General features: G+C 41.1%; 1 protein-coding gene across 1 annotated transcript in view; it reads right to left on the bottom strand.

Moving 5' to 3' along the window:
• col16a1 (collagen, type XVI, alpha 1) overlaps positions 1-17626 on the bottom strand; it is a 92186-nt gene that overhangs the window by 18643 nt on the left and 55917 nt on the right. Inside the window, exons 22-49 of the mRNA XM_074687163.1 lie at positions 17010-17045; positions 16575-16610; positions 16202-16330; positions 16004-16048; positions 15612-15647; positions 15459-15512; positions 14149-14199; positions 13931-14074; positions 13371-13406; positions 12378-12485; positions 11919-12041; positions 11774-11827; positions 11610-11651; positions 11199-11234; positions 11063-11116; positions 10885-10953; positions 10743-10796; positions 10317-10343; positions 6968-7024; positions 6655-6699; positions 6415-6486; positions 5614-5667; positions 1986-2039; positions 1713-1829; positions 1404-1445; positions 1236-1307; positions 1091-1135; positions 679-723 (exon numbers count right to left, since the gene is read on the bottom strand). Of these exons, the coding sequence (XP_074543264.1) occupies positions 679-723; positions 1091-1135; positions 1236-1307; positions 1404-1445; positions 1713-1829; positions 1986-2039; positions 5614-5667; positions 6415-6486; positions 6655-6699; positions 6968-7024; positions 10317-10343; positions 10743-10796; positions 10885-10953; positions 11063-11116; positions 11199-11234; positions 11610-11651; positions 11774-11827; positions 11919-12041; positions 12378-12485; positions 13371-13406; positions 13931-14074; positions 14149-14199; positions 15459-15512; positions 15612-15647; positions 16004-16048; positions 16202-16330; positions 16575-16610; positions 17010-17045 (1737 nt within the window). The remainder of the gene's footprint in view (positions 1-678; positions 724-1090; positions 1136-1235; positions 1308-1403; positions 1446-1712; positions 1830-1985; positions 2040-5613; positions 5668-6414; positions 6487-6654; positions 6700-6967; positions 7025-10316; positions 10344-10742; positions 10797-10884; positions 10954-11062; positions 11117-11198; positions 11235-11609; positions 11652-11773; positions 11828-11918; positions 12042-12377; positions 12486-13370; positions 13407-13930; positions 14075-14148; positions 14200-15458; positions 15513-15611; positions 15648-16003; positions 16049-16201; positions 16331-16574; positions 16611-17009; positions 17046-17626) is intronic.

The raw sequence follows: 17626 nt of genomic DNA, 5'->3' as shown, positions 1-17626 counted from the left end.
AAACAGTCAAGATTCCTGAAATTTCCTCAACAACAGCCTTCCCACAAAGAGGAGATTTAGAGTTTCTTTTGAGTCAGTGGCTCAGAGAGACAACATGATAAACCTTTTTTCTATTTCATTTCCATAACACTCAAACAACATCAGCACGACATGCGCTCTGATCTGGCCCTCGACACAAAAAACTAACACCCCATGGAGTTACACTGCAGGCTAATGTGCTGGGATTTGGCTTATCTTTATTTGTCCTGCACACTGTTGAACTCTCTGTGGCAATGTAAGATGAGACTGCCAAACCCCGTTGTTTCTAATTTATTGCTATTGCAAAGTCAATAAAAACATCTGAAAGAAACGTGTGCCAACTGCAAATTCTCAAGAAGGGGAGCTAAATGAGGACAGACATGTCGTAAATATTCCTGTTCATCTTGGCTAGTGTTAGCTTTCATACAAACATTCAGTTTGATGTGAATCAGAGAAAAAAAGCAGACTTTTATTTAAATTACCATTGACCGCTGCTCATGTATGATCAATATGATCATCTTTAAATTAAAATTATGTACCAACTTGTCAAAACATGTAAGTTACACCTTTTTACGTGATCACCAAATTTCAAATGATTAGAACAGAAAAAAAATTCAATAAAGAAAAGGATCAAAGGGATCATCTGTGATTTAAACTTACAGGTAAACCAGATGAGCCCTGGGGACCTGGGAAACCAGGAGGTCCCTGTGAACAAAAGAGTTCAAGAAACACTTAATCAAAACATCTGAGACAAGATAAATAACATATCAACCTCCACCTTTGCTTTTATTATGTTAGGATGTATTCCTGGATGTTACAAGCACTAAAACAGGGCTGGAGTGTGTTTATGCACACGGTCACACTATGTGTCATTTTCACTAAGACCAGTAGGTGGCTCTGTGATATCATGGAAAATGCCAAAAACAAGCTCTTCTCCAGTCATGCAGTCACTGTCGACAGATACAAATAGTAGATGATAGTTTCAACTTTACAGCACAGCTTCAAGAGAGTTAAAGCTGAGCTGTCTGAAATGATTCCACATGATGAATTCTGTGCTTTTACAAACTCTCACCAAGTTTCCGGGTATTCCAGGTTGGCCTCTATCTCCTGGTGTACCCTGTGGAGAAATGAATAGGAGAGGAGGAAGATGTTGTGGTTTGAGACACAGTCTCTTTAAATTATCGGTTTATACTTTAAAAACAGAGTGACAGACTCACAGGCTCTCCTTTCACTCCCGGAGATCCAGGCGTTCCAGGAATACCAGGTGATCCAGTGCAGGATCTGTCGCCCTGCAAGGGAGAGAAATCAGACAGGAGGAAATGTTCACATGTGTCTCTTTGAATGAATGTGTAGATGCATAGGAGATGAGGATAATCTCAACTGACCACTGCTTGTGTTGCCTGCTCCCTCTGAAGTCTCTCTAAACACTGGGAACAGACAGCAGAGGAAGTTGTCACAGCGAGGCTTTACTGCTGGCACTATATTATGTCAAACTGATAGAAACACACATCCAGCCATGCAAACATGAATCCGATGCACAATGAGAGCCTGCCATTTTGCATTTATCAGAGCACAGCATCAGGCTCAGTGACCGCATGTTAAGTGACGCTGGTATGATTCTGGAGTTGGAGAGTTATGTAGTGAAGCTGAAAATGTTTCAACAAGAAAACTGTCTGCCTCTCTCCAAGTCTCACCCTGTCACAGCTGTCCAACTGGGTGACACCAGGCTTGCCCTCGTCTCCTTTCTCCCCCTTGGCACCAGCCATGCCCGGCACCCCTGGCAAGCCTTTGGAACAGCCCTCACCACAGTCCTTTTGTTGTAGCACACGGAAACACAAGCAGAAACTGTATTTCTAACATTTCTGTGCATATGCTCTGACTCATAAATAAACACTTTAACTCAAAACTGAAAGAACACCAAAAAAAAAAGAAGTCACTGGAGTCATTACTTCCCAAAATGCACTTACATCATCAGGTCCTGCTGGAGGGTCTTGAGGCAGTCCAATGGGTCCAACTGTATTCTGGGAAATAATGACAGAAAATAATTATAAATGGACAAAGCAGCATCAATAGAAAGTAAACAAAGAATTCAATGTCATATTTATTGATTCATTCTACATTGGCAGACTGAAATCCAAAGACAGTGTCACAAAGGAGAATGGTTTCCTTAGTGCGATTACTGTTGCTCAGTGAGCTCACACCTCAGACATTTAGGTGTTTGCAGCAATTTACAAATCAAACTGGAATTAACAGTTATCTGCAACAAGGCTGACTTTGAAAACCACTTTGGCAGGACAAGATCAGCTCAGGGATAAGAGGTATCACTTGCTAACACAGACACATAATAAGACCTTCTCATTGTAGCTTTAAAGTTAAAACTCAAGGTCAGAACAAATACAGAGCAAGAGTTTCCAGTAAGACATGTCAATCATGACATCGTCATCTTTCACTGGCCTAAGATGTATAACCCAGAGCTTTATGAGAAAGCTCTGGGTTATCTGCTTATGATGTCATGTTCTAGATGAGACAGGACAATTATATAAAAGACTTAGAAAAATAACAAGTACATTCAAAGATTTTAAAGCAAAGAAAAGAAAAGAGAAATACAACACTACACAAACTGAAGTCTAATCAAGTTTTCATGTCACTTTAAGAAAAAAAAAAAAAAGTCTGCCGTGACTTCATGTGATCTACGAGATAGGGCTGAAAAGTTTGTAGCCTGACTAGGAAAGACTTATGCCATAGTGAAAAAACTTGGCATGCATTAAATTCAATTTTTTCTGACACTTATGGAATGGTTTATTTTCAGATTAACTTGCAGTGATGTAGAGTTTGAGGACTTTGAAAAGTAGAACCAAAATTTGGCACTGTGGTGTTATCAAATATCTGCAGAAAAAGGGGTCAAACCCCCAAGGACATTCACGCCAACATGGTTGCTACATTAGGGGATGGTGCACCAGCTTTATCAGCTGTGAAAAAGTGGGCAGCTGAATTCAAGAGCAGTAGGGAGAGCCTTGAAGATGACCCAAGGTCCGGACGTCCTGCCACACCAACAACCCTAGAAAATGTTGACTGTGTTGAAAAATAAACCATGCTTTAAGTGTCAAGAAATGTTGATTCAATGCGTGCCAAGTTTCATCACTATGGCAAAACTCCTTGAACTTTTCAGCCCACTCATGTACATTAACCTGCCATGTTCAGTAAACAGATTTTATTTCATGCTTAAAAACTGCCACTGAGTTAAAAAAAGTACTTATTTAGCATTTCTGTTAAATTTTTCTAGATTCAGAACAGAACACAACCTCTTTGTCGAATCAGAGCACAAGCTTCCTTACTCAACAACTGCGTATCAGCTCATGAGGAGCCACACAAAGAAGCTCTTTTGATAATCCTACAGAATATCTGAAGTGAACTAATTTTATTTTCCCCATGCGTTAAGGGAAATCTGCCCCCCCCCCCAAAAAAAAAAAAAAAAAAAATCACACTTTGTTCATGTGGTCAGGTTTTACTGTGGGATTGAGAGTCAAGCAGTAGCTCATGGGAGCCAAAGAATAAAAAGTCTGTGGCAAACATGGGCAAAATCTGAGAACCCCAAACACCAATGGCCAAGAAATGTTTTTCTGGAGCTAAATCGTGCAGCACAATGCTGAAATATGTGAAAATTGTCGAAAATAAGGCACTATGAGTCCACATACTCAGTGCATTCAAATAATAATAACAAAACATGGAGGATGGAGTTAAGATTTCTGTTTCCAAGTGAATTCTAAAACTGTTCACTCAAAAAGCCCAATCACATTTACTGTGAAAGGCAGTCTGCTCCATATCAAAGCAGCGGGACCTTTTCCACTGGGAGAGTCTGTCAATAGCACCTGGCCTTGTTTCAGAGTCATTACCAGCCCATTTGACATTGTTCACACTGGGGCCATTAGCTAGAAAGGCTATTTTATGCGGCAAAGTATTGGCTGTTTTATGGGTGGGAACTGAGCCTTTTTCAAAAGAAGTTTCTCTTTATTTCTGTGCAGCGCGGTGCACTGCTGCCGACTTCTCTGAGCACCACGGTGATACTTTCAAAGACAAGGCAAAGGGTCATTCTGAACTACACTGGCAATTTGACCGGCACAAAGCAGCAGAACTATGAAAGAAAAGACGCATTTGATGGGGTTTATCTGCGAGCATTAACCTTTCCACTCCATGCAGAGATCTTTAAGTGAAAAGAGTTCATCCTGTGGTCATATCAACCACAGCACAGTTGCTAAATTTGCTAACAAGCAACACCTTTCTGCATAGTTTCCTCGAGATCAGTCTCAAATCTGATTTCCCAGGACCTCCATTAAACTTCTACTTTAATTCCTCTGTTGAAGGTGAGGTTCCCCTTGGGTGCTGGCTGCAGATCAGCATCGATGTTCCCCTAATGAAATTAAGCCAGCCACACACTTGAAAGAAAACAACACTGGCACCATATTAAAAAAGAAGAAAGAATCCACAGATAACTTCACAACACAACAACTTGTTTCTCACTTTGATGCTGTCCTTGCACTTGCTGTGAGGAAACTGACTCTGTCTGAAAGAAGACAGACATCCTCAAGATTGAAAACAGACCATGGGTTTGATGGACAATGGGTGCAAACCCTGGAATCTCACCTGAAGAGGTCTGAGGTATGTAAGCATAAGAAAAAAACTTTATATGTAAACCAAGAGAGATCTGTAACTCATATCAAAAATTTTCATTTCTGTGTCCTTGGTCTGGCATCTGCAGCTTTCCTCAAAATGTGTGATACAAAGGAAGTGAATCTTACTCTCATTGCCTTGTTATAAGACTGAGTTTAACGCTCCTAATAATTACAGAATAAAACAGGAACTTTAACATAACTTATCTGTAGTTTTTAAATGTAACCAATTAAATTTAAAGTAAAAAAAACTCAAATCAATGCAACAAAACTAAACCTCCTATCAACCCCAAAAATAAACTACAACACAACAACAACAACTCCACCAAGCATATTGTTATTGTCACGCAACACTTTAGTCTTACTTTAATGTTATACTCCCTTTTAGCAGACTGTCTGCTACAATATGGTGTTAGTTGCAGGTTTCTACAATAAATTGTTACCTGACAGCACCTATTTAATATTTTGGATCTTAGTATCCAGAATATTGCCGGGATCTGGATTGTGCTTTTACATCTGTCAGAAATTATCGAGACCTTGTCTTGTTTTTCAAAGCAATCCGACCATTTATCCTGGAGTTATATACACATATGGTGAAAACAGCCCTATCTCATAACAATTAAGAATCCTTTAAAACAGTCCTGGATCCAGACGGTGATCCGGATCACCTCCAAAATTTGATTACTTCTTCCTTATCCTATATTGAACATTTCCTGAAAATTTCATCAAGATCAATTTGTTACTTTTTGAGTTATGTTGTTCACAGACAGACAAACTCTCCCAAAAACATAACCTCCTTGGTGGAGGTATCAACCAGAGCCTTAAAAAAGGCTTACAATGCTCTTTCCTTTCTATTTTTTCCAGTGTGTCTGCGTCACTGAAATGTAAGTCAGAGAATAAGAGCCACCACCCGTCCTTTACTACTTACGCCGTATCCAGGTAAACCCGGTGTCCCTGGTATCCCGTCGTTTCCAGGGATACCCTGAAAGAAGGAACTGAGGTTGAACTGATTTGTTGCCAATCAAATGTCTAACCACTCCCACCTCCACCAAAGGTCAAAGCGGAGTCAAAAGGTCAGGGTCAGAGTAAAACCTGTTCCTCCTTCTGCCAACAATCTGACCAAATTTAAGAATGTGAAGGAAAATAAATTATTTTTTTCCTTTTTGTTTTGATTTGCATTCGCATCTTCTGTCAGAGACATGACCACCAGCCTTTCACCATCACCGCCTCCATTATCTTTCTTGAACCTTTGACTCCTGCAGCACAAATCACGATGACTCTTTATTTGAAGGTCTGTAATGATTAAAGATTTCATCTTATCTCCAAAAATCACTGCAATCTTTTTTTTTTTTCATTTAATCATTTAGATAAGACCTTCAAATAAATCTTCATGTCTTGACGGACATACCCAAAGCCTGCTTGCCTCGGTCGCCTCCCTCATACGTTAAAGCTTGAAGCCGTTGTCAGGTTAGTGCATTTTCCTTTTGATTTCCTGAGCCCCTTTTCAACAGCTACAGCTCACAGTCAGTGTATAAGTGGCTCCATTTCCCTACATGCAGCTATGAGCTTCATTCACCAACCATTTTGCAAAGCATGTCAAAGCATTGCATGTTTTTAAAGGGTATCCCATATGCCCAAGCTGCAAGCCTACATCCATCCAGGCTGATGGCGCAGCTTCTGAACTGTAAACAAAGACGCCCTCACCATCCTACTGCCCCCTTCCTCTTACCTGTGGACCTTGGATTCCAGTTACACCCTGAGGCCCAGGGGGGCCAGGAGGGCCAGGAGGTCCTGGAGGGCCCTGCAAAACACAGACATGTCCTGAAATGACATCACACCTTGACACCTTCATGATCAAACAGAAAGGAAGGACTGTGTGATTTTTCAGAGCAAACTTTGCAAGAGAAGCAAAGCTTGCACCAAACAAAGGCAAAGTTATCAGACAGGACTGCTGGCTGACAGATCAGACCTGAGGCCCGGGCTGCCAAATGTTTACTGGAGTTCCTGGAGCTCCCTGCAAGGCAAAAAGAGTCAGAAATCAGAGCGGCGACGGTGCTTTCAAAAACAGAATACACAGAACTCATGATGTGCTAAGCTAAGAATAACACAAAAAATGTCACGGCAGAGAAAGATGTTGGAAGGAAATAACTTAGCACGTCACTGTGTAGTCAGACACCTGCTGGGAAGCTGCATCTCTCTTTAGATTCAACTAATTGCGTGTCAACGTATGTTAAGTTCAGTGTGTGTGTGCGTGCCTATCTTATGTATGTGTGTGGACTCACAGGTCCTCCCACGTTGCCGTGCGCTGGGGGAATGCAGTTACACTCTCCGGGAAGACCCTAAAATATACATCAAAAAAGACACATTAAAACAGAGACAAAGTGAGAGTTCGGCACAAATTTCAGCATATTCTGCAAAACTGAAGTCCTCATCTCACATTAAAACTCCTTCTTTTATAAAACAGTCTTCAATCTTTGAGCTTACAGGACTCTTTTGTGCAGATTTGCTAAATCCTGAATTTCCGTGCATCATAAAGACACTCAGGGATGAAATGGTGTGAAGGTCCGTCTTTATCACTTTTGTTCACTCAAAGTGTCAAACTTGAATGTGAAGGAGAAAAGAGGATTGCAAAGAGAGGTGTATTTCACTTTAGATGTGTGGGAGAATGAACAACTACAGACACAACAGCTCTATGCAGCATAATGGAAGAAGAAACACCGCTCAGATCTGAAATGCTTCAAGAGAAGTAAGAATGAGAGAAACAAGACTTCAAATATAAAAGGTGAGTAAGGGGATGAGTATACCTGAGGGAGAAATAACAATAATATGGGGGGTATCAATGGAAATGCACCAGTTCACAGAAATGGAGGGGAAAAAATCTGAAAGGTACTTTACTGCACCCTCTCAGGAGGCTTGTTATGATTATAACCTCCATGTTTGCCAGAGAAGGATGGAAACCAAAATGCAAACGTTTACCACATTTTGGGGGGATTGTTCTGCTACTGAAAAGGTTTTATAATACCTCGGTAAAAGTGAATTGAGAAAGAGAGCCTGTGTACCTTGCATATTCACTGATCAGCCATACTGGGATAAAGCAAGTAGTGTGGTTACCTACAGTTCATGTGAGGTATCAAGTGAATACTTTGTCCTCAAAGTGGATGTATTTAGAGGCACAATAGAAGGAAAATAAAGGGTTAGAGCAACCTTGACAAGGACAAAACTGTGAAACCTGATTGACTGGATGGCGTGTAGCTAAAGCTGTCTGAAGTGACTGTTTGAAAGTGAAGCCTGGCTCACATGACATTATTCAACAGAAGATCAAGCTGGGTTGAACACAACCTCACTTTGTTCAAGTTTGGGTGAGGTAAAGAGGTGGGTCTCTGGTCTCTTTGCAGATGAATACAGGGTGCCCGCTTGTAAGCAAAGTAAGCCTTGCCTATATAACGTAAAAACTTTATAACTTTGAACAACTGAGTTAGGAAAACACAAAATGAAATACTTAGACTCAAGCTGTAAATGTGTTTATTTCTGCTGTAAAAATCTGCTTTACTGGCTTTGTGTGTTGTGGCACCTGGTGTTTCTGCAGCCAGTACCCAGCTGAATCTTAACCCCTTGATGCCTGTTGTTGCAAATTTGCAACGTACTCTGTCAGGTCTTGATGCAGCTGAAATCACCTTTGTATCCCATTATTACTAGGGATGGGTACCTTTCACATTTGAAACAAACGGTACCAATGCCCAGTACCTGGCAATCAGTATCGGTACTCAACAGTACTAATTTTCGGTACTTTTTTAAGTTAATTTGGTAAAAAAAAATATAAATTTGTTTAGTAATAAAATATATACATAAATATTTTCAATTTAACATCTGCATTCTTCAATATAGCCTTGCAATGCTGTGTTCATGTTCAGCATGGAAAATCGCCTTCTCTTCCAGTCCCTTACAGTCACAAGGATGAATTCAGCTACCTAAACATGGTACCTTTTGATTTTATGTGAGGTGGTACCCGGTACTTTTGACATAATTCGGTCGGTACCTATAAAAGTACCTAATTCGCTACCCATCCCTAATTATTACCAATTGATTCAAAGATCATATCAGATCCATTATGTCACAATCTATTGGTCAGGGGATGAACTTCTCATGTCTATATATAATATACAACCTAGTTATAACTATTGTGTATACTATTACTAGGCAGTAAGGGGGTAAGGAACTGCAGTTTTTAGCACTTTTGCATGGGCTTCATTTCTCATGCCCATAGGCTGCAGAAGGAGGTGGTCAACAATGTTGATCTACCAGATCTCGAATCTCATCGAGCATCTTTGTGATGAGCTGGACAACCAGCTTTGATCCATAGGGGCTGGACCTTGTATCTAACAGGGACCTGAAACTTTCTTCTATTATCTTGGTGCCAGAAACTACAGCACACCTACAGAGGTCTAGTAGAAAAAAAAGATACTGTGTTGCTGAAATGAACCTGGGGCAAAAAGATTGATTCCTAACACGACCGTTTTCATTGTTCAAGAATCTTTGTACAAATATGCATTATTAGGGACACAGAGAGTCGTGTGATGGGTGGGTTAGTTGTAGCCATTTACCAGGAGGTTATAAGCATGCCGACACTCCATCTTTTTGCCTGTGATTAGGTTGATCAAAAGTTAGGATGAGTCAGCATTTCCTTCATGGTGACTACCATCCTCTGGTTTCAAAGCCTGGATTCAGGGAAGGTGACATCGTACAGACTACATCTGCATTTAATAAAGTCTATGGGGGCTCCACATAACAGGCAGATGGTGATAATACTGTGGCTGATCAGTGTATACTTATAAAGAAATGACACCTAAGGTTTTAAGTAGAAAATAGAGATCCCATTTTTAACATATTACAAAAGATGTTTACATATCAGAGTGGATAACAGCCTTTGATAAGCACAAACTGGAACAATTTACTTCATAACTCACCATAAACCACATTTTATGTTCATAAATGTGTGTTTGTGTTATAAATAGAAGATGATTCCCAACCTACTCATACTTGTTTGTTTGCTGCTATTTATTTTCTGTTCTGAGTGAAAACGCCTCTGACAGGCACTTTTGGTGTGATAGATAAAGTGATGTGAGATATACTTTATTTAGATGTTTGCTGAATGTCAATATAAAAAATAACAAGAACAAAAAGATCTAGGCTATAACTCTGCAATTTCTCACTGTTTTTGTTTATTCTCTCTTTGCTTATCATGTGTTCCTCTCAACTGTGGCACTCCTGTCCCACATCTCACACCCATCCCAACCCTTAAGCGCACCCTCCACTGCTTCCTCATCCTCCTCACCCTCTCAGTGACAGTGTGGACCGGTGGCTGATAATGCGGTAATTAATAGTCTCACACACTCTCACTCTCAAAGCCCCCGAAACTCCTCTTGTCTGCCAGGAACAGCGCACTCGTCACCTCCGCTGCTACTTTATCCGTGGCCCTGGGGCAGGTGTGTGCGCCTGTTTGTGTGTGCGTGCATGTGTGTGTGTGTGTGTGTGTGTGTGTGCTGAACCATCTCTTGCGATTACCATCTGTTCCACCCACTTTTTATTCAAACCCCTCCAGATCCCTTCATCTAAACAAAACGGTAGACTTACCTTGTCCCCCTTAGCTCCATCAAGTCCCTGCAAGAGAAGGAGACAGCAAAAAATTCACGCACACACTCAAAGATGAAGACACACACACACACAAACACTTAGTTACTCTTGCTTTGTTGTTTCAGAGAGAAGCTCAGGGGGGCAGTGAGCTGAGCACAGATCAGGGGACAGGGGATGAGATGGGAGCAGACGTTGCCTCTGTTATGGATTGAGGCAGACATCCTTGGTTACAAATGATGCCTAAATCAAGGACAATTCCCAAAGAGGCTCAAAGAAAATTAAAACTCTTCACAGGCGCTTACACAGAGGCAACAACTCAACTAATCTACTGTAATTTCTTTAACAGCTTCTCAAATTGTTGATGCAAATATATAAAAAAAACATGCAAATGATGTTTTATGACAATAAAGGAATAAGACAACTCACAGGTCTGCCATCAGCTCCTGGCAATCCTTTAGAGCCGGGGGCTCCATCTCTACCCTGTGTGTGAAAAACAGCATTTGACATTATAAAGGCAGGACTTTTTATGCATATTTGAATATGCAAAACAGATGGATTTATGTCACACCGGCGGCCCTGCTACTCCAACGCCACTAGGCCCCTGTGGTCCTGGAAGCCCAATGTCTCCTTTGGATCCCTGTGAAGCACAAACATGAGCAAAATCACATGTTGTTATCCTTCCAGATGATTAAAATTCATATTTGATCACACAGATTGGTGCCCAGGCTTCTTTTCTTTAATGCTACCTTTTCTCCTGCAGGACCGACAGGGCCATCTAATCCTCTAGGTCCAGGAAGTCCCTGCACAAAACACACAAATCAGACAATAATCCAATACAACAAGTAGAAGAAAAAGGAATTTAAAAAGGGCTGAGAAACTCACCGCAGGCCCTGGGACTCCTCTTTGTCCTTCCTCTCCCTGTGATGTAAATAAGGGACAGAAAAGGAATGCTAAATGTTCAGTGGGAGCTCTGACTATAAGAGATTTTTGTTCAGAGCAGAAGTTGGGAAAACCTGGGTTTCAACATCAGTGAAGTTTCACAGTGAACTGAGGAATTTGCTGAGGGATTAGCTTTCAATCAAAATTTACAGCCTTACTTTGTTTCTGGGTTTTGGGGGCAGCAAAGCTACCATCCTGTTAGCATATGGTGTTCATTACTAAGCTACATCAGAATCCTGTTCATTCAGGGGCTGTAAGCATGTTTGTGTGAAGGAGCTGCATCAGCTGTTCATTTAAAGATCTCATCTAAACACTCTCTATGGGTGTGTTTTTTTAAAACCACATCTGCCTTACTTGGGGTCCAGGGAGGCCAACGCCTGCAGCTCCAACTTCTCCCTACAGGGGGCACAAGAAATACAGATGAAAAACTATCAATTACAAATGAATCCTCATGATTCTCTGCATGTATTTCTGTAACACATAATAAAATATATTATATATTGCGAGGACTTTCACACCTTGCTTCCTTTGGGACCTGCAGGCCCCTGCACACCTGGTAAACCAGTTTTTCCCTGAAGGGAGGAAAACACGAAAGATGGTCATCAGCTATTCTCACTGTACAGTACAAAGAGAAAATCGATCAATAAAACACAATTCCCTTACATTTCTGCCTGTTTTTCCTTGTCCAGGGGGACCGGGCTCTCCTCTCTCGCCCTTGGGGCCTGGCACAGCAACACCATCACCCACTGAAGATCCCTGAGTGGGACAGCTGGTGCAGGCGTCACCCTGGGAAAACAGGATGAATAAAGCTACAAACTGGAAGCACCTGTCCACTCAGAATCTTTTCAAAACCAATGAGACCGTTGTTGGTCCATAGGTGCCATGTGTGAAGTACTATGTATGTCACATAACAAATACTAAGACTTCCAAAGTAAAAATTCAAGATCCAAACACTTTCATAGACCCCCAACTCTCTGTATTTGAAGAGAAGTGGTGAGGAAGGACATGGTTACTGCTTTTATGTTCTCGTTGTTTACAATTCTTATCAAACTATCAAATCAGTCAGCAAATACAAACAACATGCTAAAGTTGATGTGACTCAACACTTCAGTGAACTCCTACCTTCTCTCCCTTCAGGCCTTGAAGTCCATCTCGACCTGGTTCTCCAGGCAGTCCTGGGGCTCCTGGAGCTCCATCTAGACCCTTCTCTCCTTGATCCCCTTGATCACCCTAATTACAGGGAATAGACCCAGGTTAATGCAATGTAGCTAAATGCACAATGCTTCCATTAAAGAGGATCTGTGAAGGTTTCTGTTCAGTTATATTGTACAAAATAGTGACCTGCTCTGCATGCACATTGAACTGGTCTTCCAGTATGGCAAGGAAAGGAGAATGTGAAAAGAAACAGAACATAAACCTGCCTTAATCTGTTTAACGTTAGTATGCTGTGTCGAGGCATACTGTGCTTTGAAATGTTTCCAAGAAAACACAGTTTGATGTTCTTTCTGTAGTCTCCACTTTGGGATTTGATTTTTTATTATGTGATTCATCTAACTTTTTTTAAATAGATAACATAATCAGCTTCAAAAATTCAAAAGTGTAGCCCTGACTCTACTTCACAGTCCAGGCAAAGAGACTGTTGGGGAGCTCAGATGTGATTTAAAGCAGCCTGGCTGGGTTGATGGCAGATTTATTTCCCTGGTATTTCGGTAAAGTGATGGGAACGCTCCAAAAGATAGACTTGGTGACCTGAAATAAAGCAGAGTGCCCTAGCTCTCTTAAAATATCTCCAGTTACTGTGTGGGGTTATTTTCCTGCAGACATCCTTGGTCCCAGTAGATGTCAAATTAGCTAAGAGAAGCTGACTGCTTCTAAAGGCCACCAGTTACTCTGAATAGCCTGGTCCCTTCAGGTTACCCAATAGGTCATATATAAGGTAGACTGTTATGTAAAAGGAGTTATTTTTTTCAAGCCATACACATATTCCAAGAGAAACTGACCAGTTGGTTTTTTCTCCTGGTTTTAATGCAGCAGATATCAAAGTATTGCTCAATCATGACTGGTAGAATGAAAATGAGTAAACAGAGCTTCCGATAGCTTTAGCAGGAGACTCACCGTGTCCCCTTTCACACCAGCAGGACCTGGTGGACCCTGTGGAATAAAAAGAAGGTAAATTACAGAAGCTCATATAGATACTGGAAAGATGCAGTCATTCTGAGTACATTCTCAAACATCTGTCTCCAGATATATCAGCTCCTGTGTTTCTAGTTTATGCTAAATGTTAAAAATGAGCTAGATTTCACTTCATCTTCTTCTGCTTGATCTCTTTTTCTTTGGCAACTTTGTGATAAGCTACTTTGGCTTCATTCAGTTTCTTAGCTCAAAGAAAGATGGTTCATTATGGCTCTGTACTCTGCAAGGAGGACTTTGATTAATTTAACATCATCAAAGGCTGCGTGTTTGTCCAAAAATTAAGAATTAAAGCAGCTGGGGTTAGTCCTTGCTTCTTACAGCAACATCACAGAGCCCTCTTAATGAGCAATAATAAAAGTCATAGATCATAAAGACACGCAGTGTTTCTGTTTTTGTAGTAAGCAGTGTTAAAAAGGCATCAATATCTTTTTTTTTCTGCTCTTAAACAGAATTAATGGGTTATTTTCGTAGACTGTTTTTACCTGTTTACCGTCAGCTCCGTACCCTGGAGGTCCAGGTGGACCTTGAGGTCCTGGTTCCCCTGGTTTGCCTCTAGTTCCCTCGTGCACTTTGATGCCGGCAGGTCCACTTCCAACCTCAGACGGCTGACACACACCACACTCACCCTAAAAAAACAAAATGCTAGCAAGTCTCGATCCATCCAAAAGATGCAGAGAGTAACACATTTGCATACACTTACCTTCTCACCCTTTTCTCCTGGAACACCAAGACCAGGAAGACCTGGTTCACCCTGTGAAAAGATAAACACAATTTAAGAATGGGACAGAAAAAAAAGCTTTATCAGAATAATGCAAAAGATTTTACTTCAAAAGAAGTTGCAGTGTCTTATACAAAAAAAAAAAAAAAGGTACTTTACAAGGAAACCCTGAAAGTGGATGGATAAATGAATGATGAAAGTGGATGAAAAGTGAAACATAAAAGAACACAGTGTCTCAGGAAGACTAGTGTTCCCCTTTCTTTATGTGCATAAATACTGAATGCCTTTTCACCAGACTTTGTAAGTGCTCTAAATATATGGAGGGGCTATTCACCTTGTGACCGCAGAGATCTGCTGGGGTTATAAACTGACAGCATGTCTGTGATGTGCTGTGGAGCCAGACCAGCACGAGCTTGATGAAGCGGGAGGAGGATTTTAAATTATATTTTGAAAACAACAGGTAACCAGTGAAGGGTTTGGAGGGCTAAGGTCTCATCAGTTTGATCTTTTTGTCCTCAGGGGAACTGGTGTGGAAGAGTCTGATCATTTTGTTTGATAACTCAACATATATTACATATGTTGATGCAGGTATCCCCAAATCAAAGCGCTTCTTTAAGTTAAGAGAGATTATGAGCTTTTACACTTTGGTCAAGGCCAAGAGAAATGTAAGCACACTGATAGTATGTGTTTGCTTTATGATTCGCTTTTAAACATTGAGTTTTAAGTCTTTTTTTATGATCCACTGCTGTAACATGTACCGTGTTTTACTCTGATGTGGCAGCTTACATTTATAAAGGATCTTTCAATGGCAAACAGCAGGATGCAAATTATGCTTTTGACAAGTTAGCACCATGCTGCACATACCTTTGTGCCTAGCACTGTTGTACTTCTAACAAATTGAAAATGACTTAATTTCATCTTTATCCATTTTTTTCTCTAACTCAACATCAAGAACTAGATATGCTTTGTAGTAGGTTTGGCTAGCCACCAGCTAGCACCCGACATCTCTTACTGGATTTATATTTCCTTGTTGGCTAGCTAGGCTAAGCTAGCTAGACATGTTGTATGATGAAGGTACAATTTCCCCCTTCTCCCTCCTCCTTTTCAACAAAACTAATGTATCAGTGTTCTACTGCATGTGCTTTTAAAGCTGCGGGGAGACTTTTTGATATCTAATACAAGCTTTAAAAGTCACGCTGTACCTCAGGGGAGATACAACACAGGCTCTTTATTTAAATCTGAAAAAAAAACATCTGTGAACCCAGTGAAAACTGGACAGTCAAGCTTTTTACCTTAGTGCCTTTTAGTCCATCCTTGCCAATTGGTCCCCTTTGCCCTGGTTTCCCCTGCCACATGAGACACATTTGTTGAACATCTTTGAATCACGGTTGTGGGTAACCTGTCACATTCGGATTAAACAAAAAAAAAAAAGTATCCATACTTACCGGCTTCCCATCAGCTCCTTTGCTGCCTGCACTACCCTGAAGACAAGAAAAAATTACTGCAGTGTCTGAATTTCACAAATTGATACAAATGGATGGGTCTTTTTAAATTGGTTATTCATATTTTTATAGTAAGAAGTGCCCTAAAGGCAGCCATGTCAAATGATTGTGGTTTTTTCACTACCTGAGCTTTTCGCTAATAAGTTCCCTGCTGAGTAAAAATCCCCACGGCAGACAGTTTTGGGCCCTAATATTAGCGCACCGCTGTGATTATCTTCCTCATGAAGTCTATTAAAGACCCCATTCAGCAACCTACTGAGTCAGTTCCCCGTATGTTAGCCTTGTCTGGTATTGAGGGCACCTTCGCTCAGGTCTGCTTCTCTTCAGGAACTTACCTTCTCTCCTGTAAGGCCAGGTTGTCCTACACTTCCTGGCTCCCCCTGTGGAGCAGAAAATGGAACAATACATCATCTTAATTAAGGTGCTTGTAGCTGGCATGGGTTGGAAACTGCACAGAGTATTAGAAATAGTCAAAAAAAAGTCAACAGTTTTGAATCACTCATTATCTCTTTATCTGAAGAGATCAGACTTACTTGCTCCCCCTTCTGCCCAATCCCAGCTTCTCCCTTTTCGCCCTTCTGCTGCAGGGTTTGGGACATTGTACCTGGGACCAAGTTAGGAGGCAACTCTCCGAGGGTGGGGCACACAGAGCATGGCTCCCCCTACAGTTTGTGGAAAGATTAGATCTGGATTATCAGAGGTCTCCAAGTAAATATCCACAATGAGACAAAGTAAATTGATGTGGCTAGAGATGTTCTGGTCCTGCTTTGTAAATATGTGCACAGGTTTAGCCATAAAGGTAACGTTTAACTCGCTAATAGGGTACTTTTTCTTGCTGACAACTTTATTAAGTGGTCTTAACTAGAAATTGCTAACATCAAGCCAAATGAGGACTCTCACACTTACCTTTTCTCCTTTAGTACCATCTGATCCAGGCTTTCCCTGCCAAACAATAACAAACAAACATTCAGGAAAGCAAATTAGCCCCAGGTTGGTCTGATGAAGATGTCTGCTTTGTGATGCTGTGTCTCAACATTGCACTGGAAGCAGACATGGAGGTTTATCAGTAAGAGGTGCCAGTGCATGGGCTCAGGCACACTGACACATTTGGGTATAAAGCTACTGAAGTAACAGTGCGTAGGAGTGCTAGATGTGTGTGCGTTTGTGTTTCTTCTCTTTGTGGAGTTAAGTTTGCTTGCATCTGCTTAAGGAGAGAGCCTTCTGCACTGCTGATGTTAGCATATCTGAATGTGTAGCAATGCAGATGAGTGTGTATAGGTCACGCTTCCACAGAATATGAATGAACCATAAGCTGTAAATGAATGAGGTGGAACTCTATACCTTCTGTCCTGGCTTTCCATCCGCACCCTCGGGCCCCTGGTATATATAAGGAGAGAAAAAGAGAATAAAAGAGCAGGGATTAGGAAGGACCAGGAGAGTTGATACTTCAACTTTGTTAGAGTGAGGTCATAGCTATCTCTCCCTCTCCCTCTTTCCTTACTGCCTTCTACCTTCCTTCTCCTTCTGCTCTAACCAGGTATGACAGATGGATGCTGACATTATTGGAAATCGTTGCGCAGAGAATCTCATAAGGCTTTAGATTTATATTCTTTTTTTTCCACTACAAATCACTCCCCATTTCAACTGCAGGGGTAAGCGCAAAGATGCAGAGTGAACAGACAGAGAAACACAATGCACCGTATTCTGAGCCTGACTCATGGGAGACAGAGAAATACACACAAAGATTACATTAATAAAATGACCTTTGCCTCTAAGGATAAACTTTTGACAGCAGCCTTGAATATCGCAGCACTCTGAGAATTACAAGGGGGAATACAACCTCAAGGTAGAGGGAAGGTAGACAGCATATTTCCCTCAGAATGATAAGAAAAATAAAATGTATACATTATCAAACAAGCGCTCAAGGTTTAATCGTCAGCTGCAGCTCTACAACCCCC

This window comes from Halichoeres trimaculatus, unplaced genomic scaffold (assembly GCF_033239565.1).
Source record: "Halichoeres trimaculatus isolate MK-OKI-2021-1 unplaced genomic scaffold, fHalTri1.1 fHalTri1_scaffold_14, whole genome shotgun sequence".
Lineage (NCBI taxonomy): Eukaryota > Metazoa > Chordata > Actinopteri > Labriformes > Labridae > Halichoeres > Halichoeres trimaculatus.
The sequence above is the reverse complement of the archived record's forward strand: the minus strand, read 5'-3'. Positions and strand labels throughout refer to the sequence as shown.